The sequence below is a fragment of the Saccopteryx bilineata genome, chromosome 2, assembly GCF_036850765.1.
Source record: "Saccopteryx bilineata isolate mSacBil1 chromosome 2, mSacBil1_pri_phased_curated, whole genome shotgun sequence".
Lineage (NCBI taxonomy): Eukaryota > Metazoa > Chordata > Mammalia > Chiroptera > Emballonuridae > Saccopteryx > Saccopteryx bilineata.
Genome location: NC_089491.1, coordinates 74,087,654 through 74,105,507, shown reverse-complemented (window position 1 = coordinate 74,105,507; position 17,854 = coordinate 74,087,654). Strand labels below are relative to the sequence as shown.

The 17,854-nt window shown below is 37.5% G+C and overlaps 1 protein-coding gene across 1 annotated transcript in view; it reads right to left on the bottom strand.

The window, feature by feature from the left end:
* Positions 1-13,578: 13,578 nt before the first annotated feature.
* The window catches only part of LURAP1L (leucine rich adaptor protein 1 like), a 55,507-nt gene continuing 51,231 nt past the window's right edge, over positions 13,579-17,854 (bottom strand). The window contains exon 2 of the mRNA XM_066257250.1: positions 13,579-14,320. Within this exon, the coding sequence (XP_066113347.1) occupies positions 13,946-14,320 (375 nt within the window). The 3' untranslated portion in view covers positions 13,579-13,945. The remainder of the gene's footprint in view (positions 14,321-17,854) is intronic.

Genomic DNA, 17,854 nt, shown 5'->3' with positions numbered 1-17,854 from the left:
TGATTTGTAGCTTTGCAACTTTTTATCACGGAGTTTACTATTGACCTTTATTATTAAGAAAATCTTTAGTAAAGATTTTATTATCTGTTTTATCCCTTAAATCTTTATGAAATTTTTAATCTTTCTGTTCTTCCCATTGGGAAGGAAGTCTGCTCTTACATTGCAAGGCTGATATTGGGCAGGAGAAAGTTTTGAATGATAAGATAAGGGAATTCTTCTGCAATACCAAGCTCTTAAAGGGAGTATGCTACAGTATAGAACCGTAGAATATGACTAAAAGGCCATTATACAAAAAAATTATGTTTTATAGTTATTTCTTTAAAATGAATCTTATGTAAAATATAAAGTAGGGTAAATTTTCATAATTAGGAACACAAGCCTCTGCAAGAATGTGTAAGTACTTGCATTACTAAAAGACCAAATGGATCACAGTATTTATTTAAAAGTGAATTAACTTAAAACAAAATCAAGTAATTCCCAGTTACCAAATCATGGTGACCCCAGCAATTAGTTATTTGAATCTTCCTGCTGAACCCTTAAGATACAATCTTGTGGTAAAAACTACATTTTTTGTTTTTGTTTTTCAGTTCCAAATTCCTGAGTAGAACCTTGAAATTGACCTCTTAAAGTCATCAAAGCCTATAAGTTCATATATATTCCTCATTAAACATAAGAACCTGAAATGAAGAAAGAAAGACTATTTTTTTTACAGTGGTTATTTTATTTTTCCAAAACAACAATTCAGTGAATCCAACTTGTCTAACTTTGCAAGTGCTTTGAGAGACTCGGGATTTTAACATTTCTAATGAGTCATCTGAAAGTACTGAAATTTCAGCCATTTTCATAGATCTGCCAGTCTTTCTGAATTTGAGATTATTTGAATTGTGCCTCTCATTAACTCAAGTGGAAGGCCCTTGTCATCAATGTAATGAGGACTTTCACTTAACTGCCAGCAAATAGGTAAGCCTGGAACCATGCCAGTGAAAACCCATAAGAATTTTTATGTTCCAAAGTTTTGTGGGTAGTAAAAATGTAGAATTTAGAGTCATGATAAATTTTTGGTAAATCATTTGGTGAACGTCTATTGAATTTAAATGATCTCTCTGATAAATGGTCTCTGTGACTGTAAATGATATAACCAGCCATCATTTTGTCACCTATTAGTTTTTCACTGACTGATTTGACAAACCTAGTAGGAAAAGTAGGTCAGGTAGGGTACATTTTTAACTGTACTCTTACTTATATTGGCTTTGTTTTTTTACTGATAATAAATCTACCAAAGTTAACTCATCACCTACCTGGTCTTGTATCATAAGACACTTAAAGAAAAAAGTGACTCATTAAATAAATATTTCTTTTCTATTTTTTGAACATAGCTCCAAGTGAAATTTGAGATGTGAAAGTCTTGATTGATGTCTAAGGAATTCGCTATGCACCTTGGTTGGTTTCCAGAAACTAAGTTTGAGAAAACAGAATCTGAATTTAGCATCTTCTCATCCTTTTAAAGACTTGACTATTACTGTAAAGCATGTACTGTAAAGGCAAAAACTTGTTTTGCTTAGAAAAGATCCCTAGATTTATTAGCTGTACGATGATGACTCTCAGGACAGAAGAAAAACAACTGTATTTAGTTTATGTAATTCACTGCGGGCACTGTGTATTAACAGTACTGAAATGCAAGTTGCACTTTTAATGTCTTGTCTTGCAAGAGTTTTACAGCTGCCATAGGAAATAAGGATGTCAGAAACTCAAAATAGTCTGAGTTAAGGAACAGTTTATATAAACCACTCAAAGTCAGCAAAATGTTTCCCAGAATCACTTGTCAGATTTCCGTATATGGTTTATTGGTCAAAATTTTTGTCCCATAGCCATGGCTAGCTACAAGGGTGGCTACAAATGTAACAGTTTAACTTCTGCAGCCTCAACTGAAGAAGTTGTCAGTAGAAAAGTTGCTTGGAAATGATAATTGAATTGGTCATATAACAGTATATGAATCTAAGTTATATTCCCTGTGATGGGCCAGCCTTAATTTCTTCCTCCTCAGATATAAACTGATTCATTTACTTCATTATTTATTATAAGACAGTAACATAACTCATTAAGTATTTCCCTATGTAAGGTAGTATTCTAAGTACTTTCCAAATATAAATTAATTTTCCAACAATTCCATGAGGCAGGTTTCTGTGTGTCCATTTTATAAATGAGAAAACCAAGACCCTTCTCTGTTTGTGCACTTAGTCATCGGCAGAACAGAGACACTGAAACCCAGTGCCTTTTACACATTGTCCACCACCCCCAATTGTAAGTTAACGACTGTCCCATATCACTCTTTAAATATCTTTCTTTTTCCTTTTTATATTTATATTTTAAGCGGAGTTCATTATTTTTGTTTATTGTGGCAAGTGTGGATCCGATCATTTTCTGAAACATAATTTAAAGAGACAACTTGGCTGCACTGTCTAGCATATGACACAAGTTGTCCAAAATTTTTCAGTTGTTTTTTTTTTTTTTGCAAAGTGATGGATTATTCTACATGTTCTCTAGCAGCTCTTCAAGATCTAACACATATCATCTCTGAAGTTTTTTAAAAATAACATCTTTGAGGATCCAGCTAGATAGTTACCACAGTCCATTTTTCTTTTACAGCCTACTTTTTATAAAAGCATTTTCAACCTGAGAGTTATCACTGATATGTTTGCAAAGAATCTTCAATAAAAAATATGAATATGATGCTTTGAGAGGAGGTCAAAGAGACAAGAAGCTGGAATGCATCAGATAAAGGAGTAAGAGATTTTATGACTTCTCACATATATTCTGTTGCATGAGAAGGAAAAAAAATGAAGGATAGCTAAAACTACATATGATTTATAGGTGGATTAAGCTGATGTAAAAATAAGTGTAGTAAATTACTCTGAGAGTAATCTGAAAACATCAAGAATGCAGCATTTCCCTACTGGTACATGATCCCTCATTAGTTAAAAATGAAATAATGCAGGCTCTGACAATTCTTCCTCCCACATTGGATAGACAAGCTCTGTGCACAATGTTAACAACCTGAAAGATGCCAACTTCGGGCAATGTTTGGAATTTAGCACTCTAAATTCAGGTGGATGTGATATAATCCCAGCTCTGGCTCTGGTTTGGCTTGACCAAGCCTTAGGTTAAGCATGCTAAACAATAATCTAGAATGATAGGTAAGAAGATTTGAAAGAATGTGTGTTTAATGGGAGTGCTCTACCAAACATTTAAACAATAACTGTGATTACATAGAAGTAGTGTAAGATTGATGCACCAGTCAATAAAATCCAAATAGAAACTAGATCCTGTTGTGTGAGGTATTAAAACACTATGAAATTCCAATTCTATTTTCTTCTCACTCCTGTCACACCTCTATCATATTTCTTTACTTACCCTGAGAAACCCTTCTGCTTTGCAAAACTGGATTTAAATCTTTCAGACTTAATTATTGGACCATATCAAAGGCATGTTGACTGTAAATATAATGTATACAGACAAGTATTCTTTTGGTACATCTCAAGCTAAGGAAAGCATTTTGAATTAAGTATAATATTTTTGTGCTATACTCTGCTTGCTGTGAGAAGTTTGAGTTTGTAACACTTAAGTTAAAATCTTAGATATGATCGTTACTATTGGAATGAACCTGAGTAAGTTACGTAGGGGTTTCTCTAGAATAGACAGAGAGTGGATTTGCTACTGTACTGAGGTCATCAGACTTCCCAGAAGAATAGTATTCCATGTGATGCCGTTCTGATATTTAGTGTCTAGTATTAAGTATATAGATATTTTGGTTCACTTTTGTATTTATACTGATTTTTGTTTTTAAAAAATCTATCTTTTTGGAACAGTTAAAAAATAAATGCTTGTTACCAAGGAATCTATCAACAAACTGGAAACCACCATTTATTAACATTATCTTAAATAGTTATCTTGCAAAATAATCCAGGATTAAAATATAATTAAATGGTGGTAAGATTTATGCAGAAATAAGTTTATTATACTGTATCTATCTTAATAATGAAACAATGAATAAAATAAATCTCCCTAAGATATAGTTTTGATAGATCCCAAGGTGATTTTTGCATTAATTCAACAATGCCTCTTGTCATATTGGACTATGCTTCTTATTTAGCATTTATCATATTGTGTCATAATTGCCTTTGTTTTTCTTTAGATTATAAACTTCACGTGGGCAAGAAACATGTATTTTCAACATAAATAACTGAAAAAATATTTCAGAACAATTTTTATTTTTGGCTGTGGTCAGGTGGCATTGAAAATAAAGAGAAAAGGCCCTGGCCGGTTGGCTCAGGGGTAGAGCATCGGCCCGGCATGTGGATGTCCCAGCTTCCATTCCTGATCAGGGTACACAGGAAAAGCACCCATCTGCTTTTCCACTGCTCCCCTTCTCACTTCTCTCTCTCACTTCTATCTCTCTTCTTACCCCCTCCTGCAGCCATAGCTTGATTGGCCTCCTCCCCAGGAGCTAAAAAATGGCTCTGGTCACAATGGAGTAAGAGCCCCAAATGGGCAGAGCATTATCCCATAATGGGCTTGCCAGGTGGATCACAGTCCAGATGCACGCGGGAGTCTGTCTCCTCTCACTAAATAAATAAATAATAAATAAATAAATAAATAAATAAAAGAAAAGCAGGCAGTGTTACCAGCTATAAATGCAATTTTTTTGAAATTTATAATTATAAGTACTTTTATAATATCGTTTATTTGACGCTTGAAAATGTATTTGAAGCTTCTCAGCTTTTCAAACATATGGCCATCGAATAATAAACACTTCAAGATACAATAAGTCTGAATGAGTTATGAATCATTAAAGAAATGATTATGTCAATGAAAATTACCTTGTGGAAATTAAAATATTTGGTTTTTAAAAATGGCTGCTCTCCCACTTAACTAGTGTGCTGGAGAGATTACAGGGCATACAGTTGATGTGCTCGTGTAAAATGGTTCAGTTCACCCTCCTAAGTATGTGCTTCTCAGCAAGGTCTACTTGCAGGTGTTTCTCCTAGAGTAGAAGCTGACAGTGGTGTCACTTCAGCTGTTAGGAGCCCAGGAATATTTGTAGAATTCATCATATTGGCCCTGGCCGGTTGGCTCAGCGGTAGAGCGTCGGCCTAGCGTGCGGAGGACCCGGGTTCGATTCCCGGCCAGGGCACACAGGAGAAGCGCCCATTTGCTTCTCCACCCCTCCGCCGCGCTTTCCTCTCTGTCTCTCTCTTCCCCTCCCGCAGCCAAGGCTCCATTGGAGCAAAGATGGCCCGGGCACTGGGGATGGCTCTGTGGCCTCTGCCTCAGGCGCTAGAGTGGCTCTGGTCGCAACATGGCGACGCCCAGGATGGGCAGAGCATCGCCCCCTGGTGGGCAGAGCGTCCCGCCCCTGGTGGGCGTGCCGGGTGGATCCCGGTCGGGCGCATGCGGGAGTCTGTCTGACTGTCTCTCCCTGTTTCCAGCTTCAGAAAAATGAAAGAAAAAAAAAAAGAATTCATCATATTTATTCATGAAGTCAGGAGGAATGGGAGTTTGGTCCCACAGGACTTTTCTTAAAACACTGTGAAAATTGCAGGCAGTTAGCCAGATCTTAATATAGCCTCTTTCTTATAATTTAGCCCAGAACTCCTCCTTGTTCAGGTATGTATTTTCTTCTTTGGTAGTAAAAAACTGTAGAATCAAGCAGAGAAAGACTTAGGTAGAGGCATTGTATTTGTAAGGTAACATATGCGTAGGTTTTGAAGATTAGGATGTAGACATCTTTGGGGTATCATTACAGTGCTTATCAAAGGTCACTCTCTGGACCCGCACAATACATGTCCATCTCATATGCAAATTACATTTACCCCATTCCAAGATTTCCAAATGTCTTAACTCAACAAAGCATCCACTTTAACTCTAAAATCTCATTTAAATCTCCTCATCTCGAAAGTCCTGCAGTTCATCTAAATCAAGTATGGGTGACACTCTTGCGTATAATTTATTCTGAGGCGCAAGGCCTCTTCACAAGCAAAGCTATAAAACTCAAGAAAAAAGTTGTCTGCTCCTAAAATACAATGGTGGGACAGGCATGGGAGACCAGTTATAGATATTTCAATTAATTCAAAAAGGAAGAAAGGGGAAGAAAAAAAATGATCAACAGTCCCAAGCAACTTCAAAATGCAGCTGAGACATTAACATTAGGTTTAAAAGCCTGGGAATAATCCTTTGTGGTTTTCAGCTTTGTGCTCTGGATTTATGACTCTTCCCTCTGAGTTGAGGATCCACCCTTGTAGTCATCCTTCATTTTTTTTTTTTTTTCTTTTTTTGAGAGTGGCAGGGAAAGAAAGAGACAGCAACATCAAGCTGCTCCTGTATGTGCCCTGACCGGGGAATCGAACCAGCAACCTCTGCACTCTGGAACAGCACTTCCACCAACAGAGCTATCTGGCCAGGGCTTAATATTTATTGAGTTACAAAGAGAGAGAAGAGAGGGGGAAGGGCAGCATTTGTTATTCTACTCAGTCATGCATTTTTTTGTTGCTTCCTGTGTGTGCCCTAACCAGAGATCAAACCCACAACCTTAAAGTTTCTGGATAATGTTCTTAACCAACTGAGCTAGTTGACCAGGGACTCATCCTCCATTTATAATCTGGAATAGCATGTATTTTCAGCTAAATAGTTTTACCAGCCTATCTCCTGACTATGAGATTGCTTTTTATGGTTTCTATAGCCTTTTTTATTTTGACTTCTTTCTCTCTTCCAGTCCAAGTTGGCAATGTTTCTGCTAGTGTAATATTATCAAGAACCTTGTGAGTCTCCTGTGTATGTCATAGGAATTCAATGCATTGGACAGGAAGCTCCTCCACAGGCTCTTCTTAGATAATCATATCTTTATTTTTGTGTTCTGCTGACAGGGTTGAAATGATCTGTGAATCACATGTCTAATCTTTTTTAAGAGACTCCTCTGTGACTAACTACTCTGTGACCTTTCTGAGACATTAGAGAAAGTTGTACAGCCAGACTCTTGGCTTTCTATCCAGAACACTTTTTCTTGACAGTGATTCCCCTAATTTTAGTATCTTTTGCCATCAGGATAGCCGAGAATATTCCATTTCATCAAGTCCTGCTTCCTTTTTTATTTCTTCCCTCATCCTTATGTCTCTCCTCTTGCATTTTACTATAAGAATCAGGAAGAGACTAAGCCACATCTTTGCTTGGGTCTCTCCTCAGAAAAATATTCAAATTCAACAGTTACAAGTTATGCCTTTCATATAACTGTAGGAAACAGTTTTGCCTAAGTTTCTGCCACCATATAACAAGATTTCTCTTTCTTCTAGTTTCCAATGATGTTTTTCATTTCTTTCTAAGCCCTTACCAGCAGTGTTTTTACTATCCTTTCTACCAGTTGTCAGCTTATGATGACTTAAGTGTGTTCCAAGAAAGCATAGATTTTCTCTACTGTGCTTCTCACTTCCTTCTGACTCTTAATTAGCAGAGTTATTAAAATCCATATTTCTACTAATAGTCTATTCAAAGCTTTTTCTAACATGCTCCTCAAAATTAATTCAGGCCTGACCTGTGGCAGTACAGTGGAGAAAGCATCAGCCTGGAATGCTGAGGTCACCGGTTCAAAATCCCAGGCTTGCCCAGTCAAGGCACATACGAGAAGCAGCTGCTACAAATTGATGCTTTCTGCTCCTCCGCCCCATTTCTCTCTCCTCTCTAAAATCAAGAAATAATTTTTTTTTGTATTTTTTTCTGAAGTTGGAAATGGGGAGGCAGTCAGACAGACTCCCGCATGCGCCTGACCGGGATCCACCTGGCATGCCCACCAAGGGGCGATGCTCTGCCCATCTGGGGCGTCGCTCTGCCACAATCAGAGCCATTCTAGCGCCTGAGGCAGAGGCCACAGAGCCATCCTCAGCGCTTGGGCAAACTTTGCTCCAATGGAGCCTTGGCTGCGGGAGGGGAAGAGAGACACAGAGAGGAAGGAGAGGGGAAGGGGTGGAGAAGCAGATGGGCACTTCTCCTGTGTTCTCTGGCCGGGAATCGAACCCGGGACTCCCACACTCCAAGCTGACACTCTACCACTGAGCTAACTGGCCAGGGCCAAGAAATAAAATTAAAAAAAAAATTAAGTCAGTATTTATCCTTTACTCAATTCCAAAGCCTCTTGCACATTTTTATGTATTTGTTACAGCTACATTCTACTTCCAGTTACCAAAATCTGTATTCGTTTTCTTTTCTTTTCTTTTTTTTTTTTTTTTTAGAGACAGAGAGAGAGTCAGATAGGGACAGACAGACAGGAAGGGAGAGAAAAGAGAAGCATCAATCATCAATTTTTCGTTGTGACACCTTAGTTGCTCATTGATTGCTTTCTCATATGTGCCCTGACCGCGGACCTTCAGCAGACTGAGTAACCCCTTGCTCGAGCCAGTGACCTTGGGTCCAAGCTGGTGAGCTTTTTGCTCAAGCCAGATGAGCCCGCGCTCAAGCTGGCGACCTCGGGGTCTCGAACCTGGGTCCTCCACATCCCAGTCCAATGCTCCATCCACCGCGCCACTGCCTGGTCAGGCTATATTAGTTTTCTACTGTGGCATTAACAAATTACTACAGACTTAGTGGCTGAAAACAACATTAATTTATTATCTTATAATTCTGGAGTCAGAAATCCAAAATGGGTCCCACTCAGCTACAATCAAGGTATTGGTAGGGCTCTAGGAAGTATCTGTGTCTTTACCTTTATCAGCTTCTAGAAGCTTTTTGCATTTTTTGACTCATGGCTTTTGTACTCTCACAGCCAGAAGTATAGCATAGTCACACCTCTCTCTCTAACACTGCTGCCTCTCTCCTATAAGGATTCTTATAATTACATTGGGCCCACTTGGATAATCCAGGGTCATCTTCCTATCTCAAGATCCTTTCGTTAATCATATCTGCAAAGTTTCTTTTGTCATGTACCTCATTCACAGATTCTAAGAATCAGGACATGTGTTGGGCAAATGAGTTTGTAAATTTGTGTTATTTGAGTTTGCTCATTTTTATTATTAAAAATGGTGCTGGGCAGTGCCAGGTATATTATCAGTGAAATTGCTAATTACCTTCCTGCTTGGGAAGGCCCATTGTTATGCTAATGTGTGCTGGAGGAGAAGTTTTGGCTCCAGAAAAGTTTTAAAAAGAAAGGAAGAGAAGGAAAAGGAAAAAGAAGCCAGCTGGTAGGGAAAGGGAAAGAAGCCAGCAGAGTAAGAAGCCATGTTGGCAGATGGGAACCAGAGGTGAGGGACTTTGGGACTGGTGAGGCCTTTGATTCTAGAGGAACCGGAGAAGATTCTCCTGGTTATGGAGCCAGATAATGTATCAGTAGCTTTATGAGCTCTGAATGAAGAGGGAAGTGTTTTTTCTCTGTGTGTTTGCTTGTCGGCCGGTTGCGAGGCTAGAATAACGAAATGACCCACCATTTTTTGGCTCCACTGTTTCTTTATCATCTGTCCAAATCTAATGGGAACCTGCGCCTGCATGGCCATGATGGCAGTGACAGCTGAGACTATTGACCACACTATATGTACATCTTTAGGGAGGTGGAATATTATTTTTTCTACCAGAGAAACATACCATGCAAATGAAGTTTTGAAAAGCAGAGTTTATACTTTCCTTCTTTTTGCATCACCAGAATTTAGTACAGTCATTGCCTGGTACCTTCAGTAAGTGCTCAGTAAATGTTTAATAATTGTTTTAGTAGAAATAACATTTATTTGGCATGTGCTTTGTAATAGACACTATTCTAAGAGATACAGCCATGAACAAAACATAGTTTTCATTCTTATAGACCTTACATTCTAGTGTGGGGAAGCAGTAAGCATATACTCAAAATATTATTAGGTGGATAATATAAAGAAAAATCATCCAGGGTAAGTATAGAATATGCCAGGTGTGTTATGTAAGAAATCCTCTCAAATGAGGTGCACTTTTTAATTAGAGACCAAAAAGAATTGGGGAATCAAGACATTAATATTTGAGAGAAAAACATTTCAGGAAGAGAAAATTATAAATGCAAAGATTCTAAGGTAGAAACATGCAGGAATTTTGAGATTTTTTTAAGGATTAGCAAAGATGCAAATAAAGTTCACAAGAGAGGAGGGAGAATGGATTAAGAGGTCAGACAGGTAAAAAGGCGACATTGCATAGTGTTCTGTAGTCTGTGATAGAGTTGAATTATACTCAGAAGGAGATGGAAGTATATTATGGGGTTTAAATAGAGGCTGGCAAAAATCTGGCTTGTATTTTAAAAGGTTATTCCAATTGTAGGGCTTAATACTTCCTGCAGGAAGGTAAGGATGGAAGCAAAGAGACAAACAAGGCTTTTGCAATGGTCTTGGGGAGAAATGATGCTGACTTAAGAGTGCTAGCAGTGATGCTTTGAGAATTTGTAACTCATTCCAAATATATATTTAAAGTAGAGTTCATGTGACCTGTATGACCAGTTGGATGTGGTATGAGAGAGAGCAGTTAAAAATGACTTCAGTGACTTGGACTGAGCATTTGATGAGTTGGAGGCACCATTACTGGGCAAGATTAAGGGACATGAACAAAATTTCAGTTTTGGGTGTGTTTATACTGAGATGCTTATCAGACATTAAGTAGAAACTCTGTGGGGTCAAATGGACCTGTACAATTTTAACCAGTGTAACCCCAATAAATTCAATTTAAAAAAAAGGAGTGATCACATGTGTTAGTTGTTGCTGAGATGTCAATGAGTACTTCAAACTAATCCTTTGTTTTGGCATCATGGAGGTGATCGTTTTAGAGTTTGGAGATACAAATGCCTGATTAAAGTTATTCATGAAACTTCAGGTACCTTCATAATCCACCAAACAGCAAAGAGTCCTTACAGCATTTCTACACGTTGACAAATACTTAAAACTTTCTGCTATGCAATTTGGGGCTGATGGGTAGTATAAACATTAGTTTCTTTGAAGTTTGGTCAAGACTTCTAAGTTAGTCATCTAGAGTTCATTTCTTCGTAATGCCCTCAAAATGTACTAGCTAAATTGTCTAAATTCTTTTACTTGTAATTATCTCCTCATAAGATAGAGAAGTGTAAAAATGGAGAGATTAATGTAACTGAGAAAAATTTCATTTCTCTGGGAGAATGCAACTTGGTCCATGAGGAATAGTTTGAAATGCACTTTTGCTTTAACATTTTTACCCCATTTCCTGATAGTGCTGACAGAGATAAAATATCAAATGCTCCAAGTCAGAGATTAGTTATAAGGATTCTTTAGTTGAAAATACATTTATTCTCTTGAGACCAATGAATATTAGTAATTAATTAGTGTTTAACTGTATATTCCTCTCCTCTTAGTAAAATCAATTATCAAAACATTGTTGGCTTATGTGACTCCAAATATCTAAATCAAAGACTCTAGTTTTGGTATTTTTGAAAAAATAAGCATAACTGTGAAAACAAAGTATTGAAACTCATAGATCAAAAAAAAAAAAAAGACCTCTTCTCCTTAAATATTCTGCCAAAATTCATTACAGATTATTGTTGTTATTAGCCTTTTTTAAAAAAGACTTTATTTATTCATTTTAGAGAGGGGGGAGAGAGAGTAGAGGGGGAGGAGCAGGAAGCTCCATATGTGCCTTGACCAGGCAAGCCCAGGTTTCAAACCAGCAATCTCAGTCAGTGTTCCAGGCCAATGCTTTATCCACTGCACTACCACAGGTCAGGCCTCATTACAGGTTTTAAAATATATAATGTATAAATGAAAACTCCTCCACACCCTTCTCTCATTCTCCTATACTTCTTTATTTTCTTTCCACAGAGGGGAAATTTATAGAGGGTGTGGCCTGGACAAAGTAGGGGAAGCTGATTGGAAAAAGGAGGGTGTAAAAGAAATTTGCCAGATGGAATTCACAATCTGAAACTGTGATCCAAGGACCAAATTTATCTTCCAGTTTCTCTAGCTTGATCTAGGCAAATGCTGGGTTTTGAAGGGGTCAGAATTTACTCTTGATGTTTTATATACTCTTGCTCTCTGCTCACTTCCCTCTTGTTGGGAATGTTCTCCTTATAATGGTGCAGACATAGGATTACATTTTTCATTACCCTTTGTTTGACATCTATCAGTCTTGGTTCTAAAGAGGTTTTCTCGGCTAGCTCATGTGTTTTTGGATTTTAACTAGTAAACAAGCTGCTAAAAATGGCTTGGTTTAATTTTAGATTAAAACTAAACAAAATAGTCAACCAACCAGCCTTTATTAAGCTGAATGTAAAAGAAAGCAGAAAGAGTGAAATATATAAGGAATAGTTGGCATATGGCCACCTCCCTGATTCACCTATAGGCATATAACTGACTCTGGACATGTGATTTTTAAAAAGGATTTGGAAAGCTATATTGAAAAATCCAAGTCCCACTAATTGGAAGAAAAATGGTCTCTTTTTGTCATGGGCTTATATTTGCTTTCTCATTTATACTTTATTATTTAATTTCAACAGATACCAAAGGGGCTACTGAGTGGAATTTTTAGGAAAAAGACATATACAAGTTCAGATACCAGCTCTAATACTTACTAAATAATTTGACCCAGTTACCTACCCTCTATTTGCCTAAGTTTCCTCAAATATAAAAAGGAGACAATCCTTACATTATGAAATTGTTGTAATGAGTATTATATCATGAAGTGTATAAAAAGGGACCAATGTAAAATATAGACCCTATAGATTTTAATTATTAAATAATATATGTCCTGGAAACAACATGTTTGACAAGTGTATAATAGGTACATAATAAAGGAAATTTGGGGGAAACCATGTTTTGAATGTGGACATTTTTTAGGTATAAATAGGAAGACTTTTTGATTCATATTATAAACTATTCAGTGCAGAAACTTATCATTACAAAATACAGTTTGACATCTCAATAGACTCATTCACTGGGAATCATCAAGGTAAAAAAAAATGTGGAGGATTAATAATATCACATCAAAACTAAATGTTTACCACATGTTATATTTTCATGTTATTTATCCATGCCAGGATAAAATGCTATCTTACTAGCCTTTGTAAGTGAATAGTGATTCTGCTTTTCATGCTATATATCTATCCATCCTCCATATGTATTCTCTAAGTTTTTATATATCTCATTAGAAGTGCAAAATGCATATAAGTAAATGTCAACAAAATCTCAAAATACAGTTAAATTTAGAGCACCTTAACCTCTACTCACCATCATCAGATCTCAATTATCTTTGAAATTTGGGAGAATCAAATACCACACAACACAGCCTACGGTTTCAGTTAGAATCACTCATGAGAAATGCTAAGCTATAGTATGAACACAAAGTTGAACCAAACAGATTGCATGTAGTTGGGGCTTCCAAATAATTGCCAGAAAAGGTGTGTGACTAACAGTATCGTTGATTTTTATACTTAGAAGTATAGAATAGAAATAATGCCTAACTTTATCTCAAGCATTTCTGATCAGTCTACTGTATAAACAGTCATAAACCTCAGTAGCTTCTAGACAATAAAACTTTGAATCATTTAAGAATACAAACAACAAAATTAGCTGTTATCAGACTGGTTTATTGTAAAATTTAGCAAAGTTCTTTATGTAATCCCTGACCCCTTGCTCTGAAAACAAAAGCAAAAATATAATTATTGCTTAGTCTTTCCCCCCTACTTTATTTGTGCCACTGTAAAAGAGGGGAGAAAATAATCATTGTAATAAATAAAAATAGAGATGTAAGAGCGAAAAGTAAATCAGTCTAGATGAGAAATATTAGGAGCAAAAGAAATATCATCAAGCAGTTTCAAAATATGCTTCTTTTTTAAAGGTTGTTATATAAAAAAAAAATCACACCAAAAATATAGCAGCAGAGAAGAAAGATAAATACAAGTTAATTGCACACCAATCCCATGCAAAGAACTAGGTCATTAGCCAAAGCAGTAGTATTCAGAATCCAATTTGGGGTGCTTGTGCAGTGCCTGGGAGTCCTCTATTATGGAGCTGTCACTGAATTGGTCCAAGTCTGATGGGGTCTGATGGCCTGGGACATCATCTGCCAAAGTGTCCAGATAGCTCCCCACGGAGATGCCATCCAGCCCATCACTGCCATCATGTAGGCTATTGTAGCTGCCATGTAGGGAGGTGCTCTGACTCTCTAGTAAACTGCACAGGCTGCCACTGAGACTGCTGCCTCGGCTAGTAATGGTGGCTTTCTCTTCAATCATCCACTTGATGGACTCAATGTTCTCGTTGATAACAAGCAACTGGCGCATGAGCCTGACGTCTGTGGCTCTGAGATTAACCTATGGAGAAGAGGGTGAGAAGAAAGACATTCCAGTTAGTCTACATTCTTGAAGGGCCCCAAATTCATTTGGATTCTTTCTATTTTGGTCCATAATTTTAAATTTATAGAATAAATTCACTTTATCTCATAATGTTTTTGAAAACTGCTAATCAATAGTAGGAATCATAATCAAAGAACTCATTTCCTGCCAGACACATCAGGTTTCAAAAGGCACAATAAAACTCCGACTGCAGCCCTGATCTTGACCAAGATGCCTGGAAATGTCATATGGAATATCAGGTTCTCAGTTAAAAAAACTTATTCTCTCTCTAGCCAGATTAATACTTTATCTAAGTTTACATGGGAATATGTGTTTTTGAGTGATACTATGTCAGGCATCATTATAAAAGCTCAACATTTGCCCTGGCTGGGTAGCTAGGTTAGAGCATCATCCTGATACAGCAAGGTTGTGAGTTTGATCCCCAGTCAGGACATAAACAAGAATCAACCAATGAATGCATAAATAAGTGGAACAACAAAGCAGTTTTTCTCTCACTCTTCTCTCTCTAAAATTAATAAATTTTTTTATTTTAAAAAGGTCCACATTCATTATAGCCACTCTGTACCACAGATATTATTACCTTGATCCCCATTTTACAGATGAAGAAACAGAAAAGAGTTAAGAGTACAAGAAAGATCTGTTCTGTACTGAATAATGCTTTTATTTTTAAGAGGAGCCAAATTGCTGTAATATTCCCTGAATCCAAAAGAGTACCACTATACTAGTCTGATCTACTTTATAAGATAAAGTATACAGATATTTTCTGTAGATATGATTATCTGTTTCAGATATATCAGGGGCAGCCCCAATCAAAATTGGGATAAGAGACTCTGAGATGGTTCTAAAACTCGTCTAAGTGCCTTCTAAGTTTGTATTTCTGATAATTCTATGTTACTTTGAAGAAATCTGTCTTCAAAGCCACAAAACAGAATTTCTTTGTAGGCCCATACTTCAATGGGACTTGGCTCCTATAAAGACTCCACTGCCTGGACTGGGAGGCAGGGACATTTTTGGCCACTAGAGGTCCTAGTCACATTCATTATGGTTTGAAATGGATTCCTATTCTTTCAGTTGGAGTCTCCAAAAGGCTGGGCTTTGCTGATTGTCTTTTTTAGAGCCATAGCTAATTCATATTTGTGGGTTTCTAGAATTATCAAAGGCACACAGTCATGAGTGACTCAAGCCATAAGGAAGAAAGGAGCCTATTGTCTTCAAATATATGCATTCACTTTTATAAAAATATTTCCTGGTTGGAAGTTAATTCATAACTGAAGGCAAACTTTGGATTTAGTGAATGTGATGAACAAACATTAAAAGAGAGAGGATTTCTACCAGTTTTTTTCAAAGATGTAAGATTACAGGTTAAAATATATATCCATAAGTATAAAAAGCACAAAATACATTTTAAAATGCTTAACTTTGCTATGATTGTCAATAAAGTAGCCTTGGGTGATTTCCTTATCTTCCTGAGTAAAGCACTGAAAAGAGATTCTGTGGAAGATAACCAGTGAAAATCACTTCCTGCTTAAGTATTCATGGACAGAAGGATGTGAACTTAGTTGGTCTTAAGCTTTTCTATTTGTGGTGTCATCTCAGTGACCTTACAGTGACCTGTTGGGAAGGGAGGCTTTCTGGCAGCTTTTATATTCAGATTCACCCATTCACTCCCTGAGCGATCAAAATACTGTAGTACAACAAATATTTACAAATCAGCAACAATTTGCCTTGGTCCACTGAGGAGCCTAGAAAATCGGTATGAGCCAGGCTTACAAAATTCCTCAGAGTTTGGCATCTGTAGCCGATCAGACTTGCTGTGCCCACTGCAGGCACGGTGCAGTATCAATGTGACCATTTCCCAAGAGCTCCACAAACAAACTACAGCTGCGTTTGTCCAAATTCCCAACCTGTCCCATGAAAATGTCCTGGCCCTGCTCAGCTCTGGGTGTTCCCTGTTACTCCCCACACTTAAAATATTTGACTCTCTTACTCTCTAAATTCTCTCCATTCTTGAAGTTCTAGTTCTTACCTCAAGCACTATTTGTTGATTCCAGCCTCCCTGCATACCTTTTAGTTTGTATCTCACAGAATAGCTTAATTTTGTATAGTTGTATATTGCTACTATTATTGAGTCGTTTAGCTGTTTCTTCAACTAAATTTAAAGTTTTTTTAAGAAATAAGTTATGTCATATTTCTTCTATCTCTTTAGGTATATTCTAAGTATTGAGTGATTTTTTTTTAAATTTTAGAAACAGTCATCATTTTAGGGTCTGTGAAATCTCAGCTCTTAAGAAAATAATAATACACATTCCCAACAACTGTCATTCAGGGGTTAAAACATGGTTAGGAGAATTTTCTAGCAATTTTTTTCTGAGTCACACAGTGGCTGCATCAAATACAATTTAAAAAAAATTATTGCACAATATGAACAAGAGGGGAGTAGACTATAAAGTAACAAAAGCTCCCTTTGACCGTGACATGATTTATTTAAATAAAAAAATTCTTTTCTTCTGAAAGCAAACATTCACAGACCATTGAACCACTTTTTGGGGAAAAATGACGAAAGCAAGTCAGTTAGAAAGTGTTGATCTGGCTGATAATGATTACAGAGTTAACGTGTTTTAACACTCTCTCTGTGTCCTCCGGGTGAGAAAGTAAACAACTTCCCACTGTGGGAGCACTGGGCCAGCTGGTTCGCACAGCTGCCCAGCCATTACCTGGGGCTCCAGGCTGCTTGCTTCACACTCACGGCTTTCTCCTAGGACTAAGGTGTGGTTCTGCTACTACTGATGAACCTTGAAAGTACGGGCAATTCACCACAGAGCTAAATCACAATGTCACTGTCTCCAGTAGCTGCCCTACCTTTCCTCACTATTACTCATGTCAGTTCTTAGGAAATCTGGCCATTGATTAATAAGTGAGTAAAGAAAAGAAAAGAGAAGAGAGTAGACTTGCCCTGTTGGCAGGAGACTGTGCAGTTCTTTCCCTTGAGGTCTTATAACATCCTGTGACTTGACTCTGAGGATGAAGAGTTGGGAGGCCCTCCTTGGGGTCTGAATTTGTGTCCCCCTCTTTGGAGAGGGACACAATATCCAATCCCATACCACATATTTCTGGTCTTTGTGTTCCCTTCACAATATTTCTGTCTAGTTGAAATCGTTCTGCTTATTATTTGTTTACTTATTTTCTGTCTCTCCCATGAGAATGGAAGTACCACCGAGCACACAGGACTTGGGTATGTTTTCTACACCATTCTGTGCCCAAGACCTACAAAGTCTTTGGCACATAGTAGGTACACGATTAGTATTTTATTCAAGGGCTGAATGATTGCTTCACATTGGCCCAACTGTCAGGAACCCCCTTCCCTTAGGTTTTGCTGTGGGCCAGTGACATGTGACTTGAGAGGAAGAAGTATTTCAGTATTGAAGCATTCCCACCATGCAATGCAATCCCACCCCTGTTCATTCACAGGATGCAAGTGCTGAGAAACTGGTG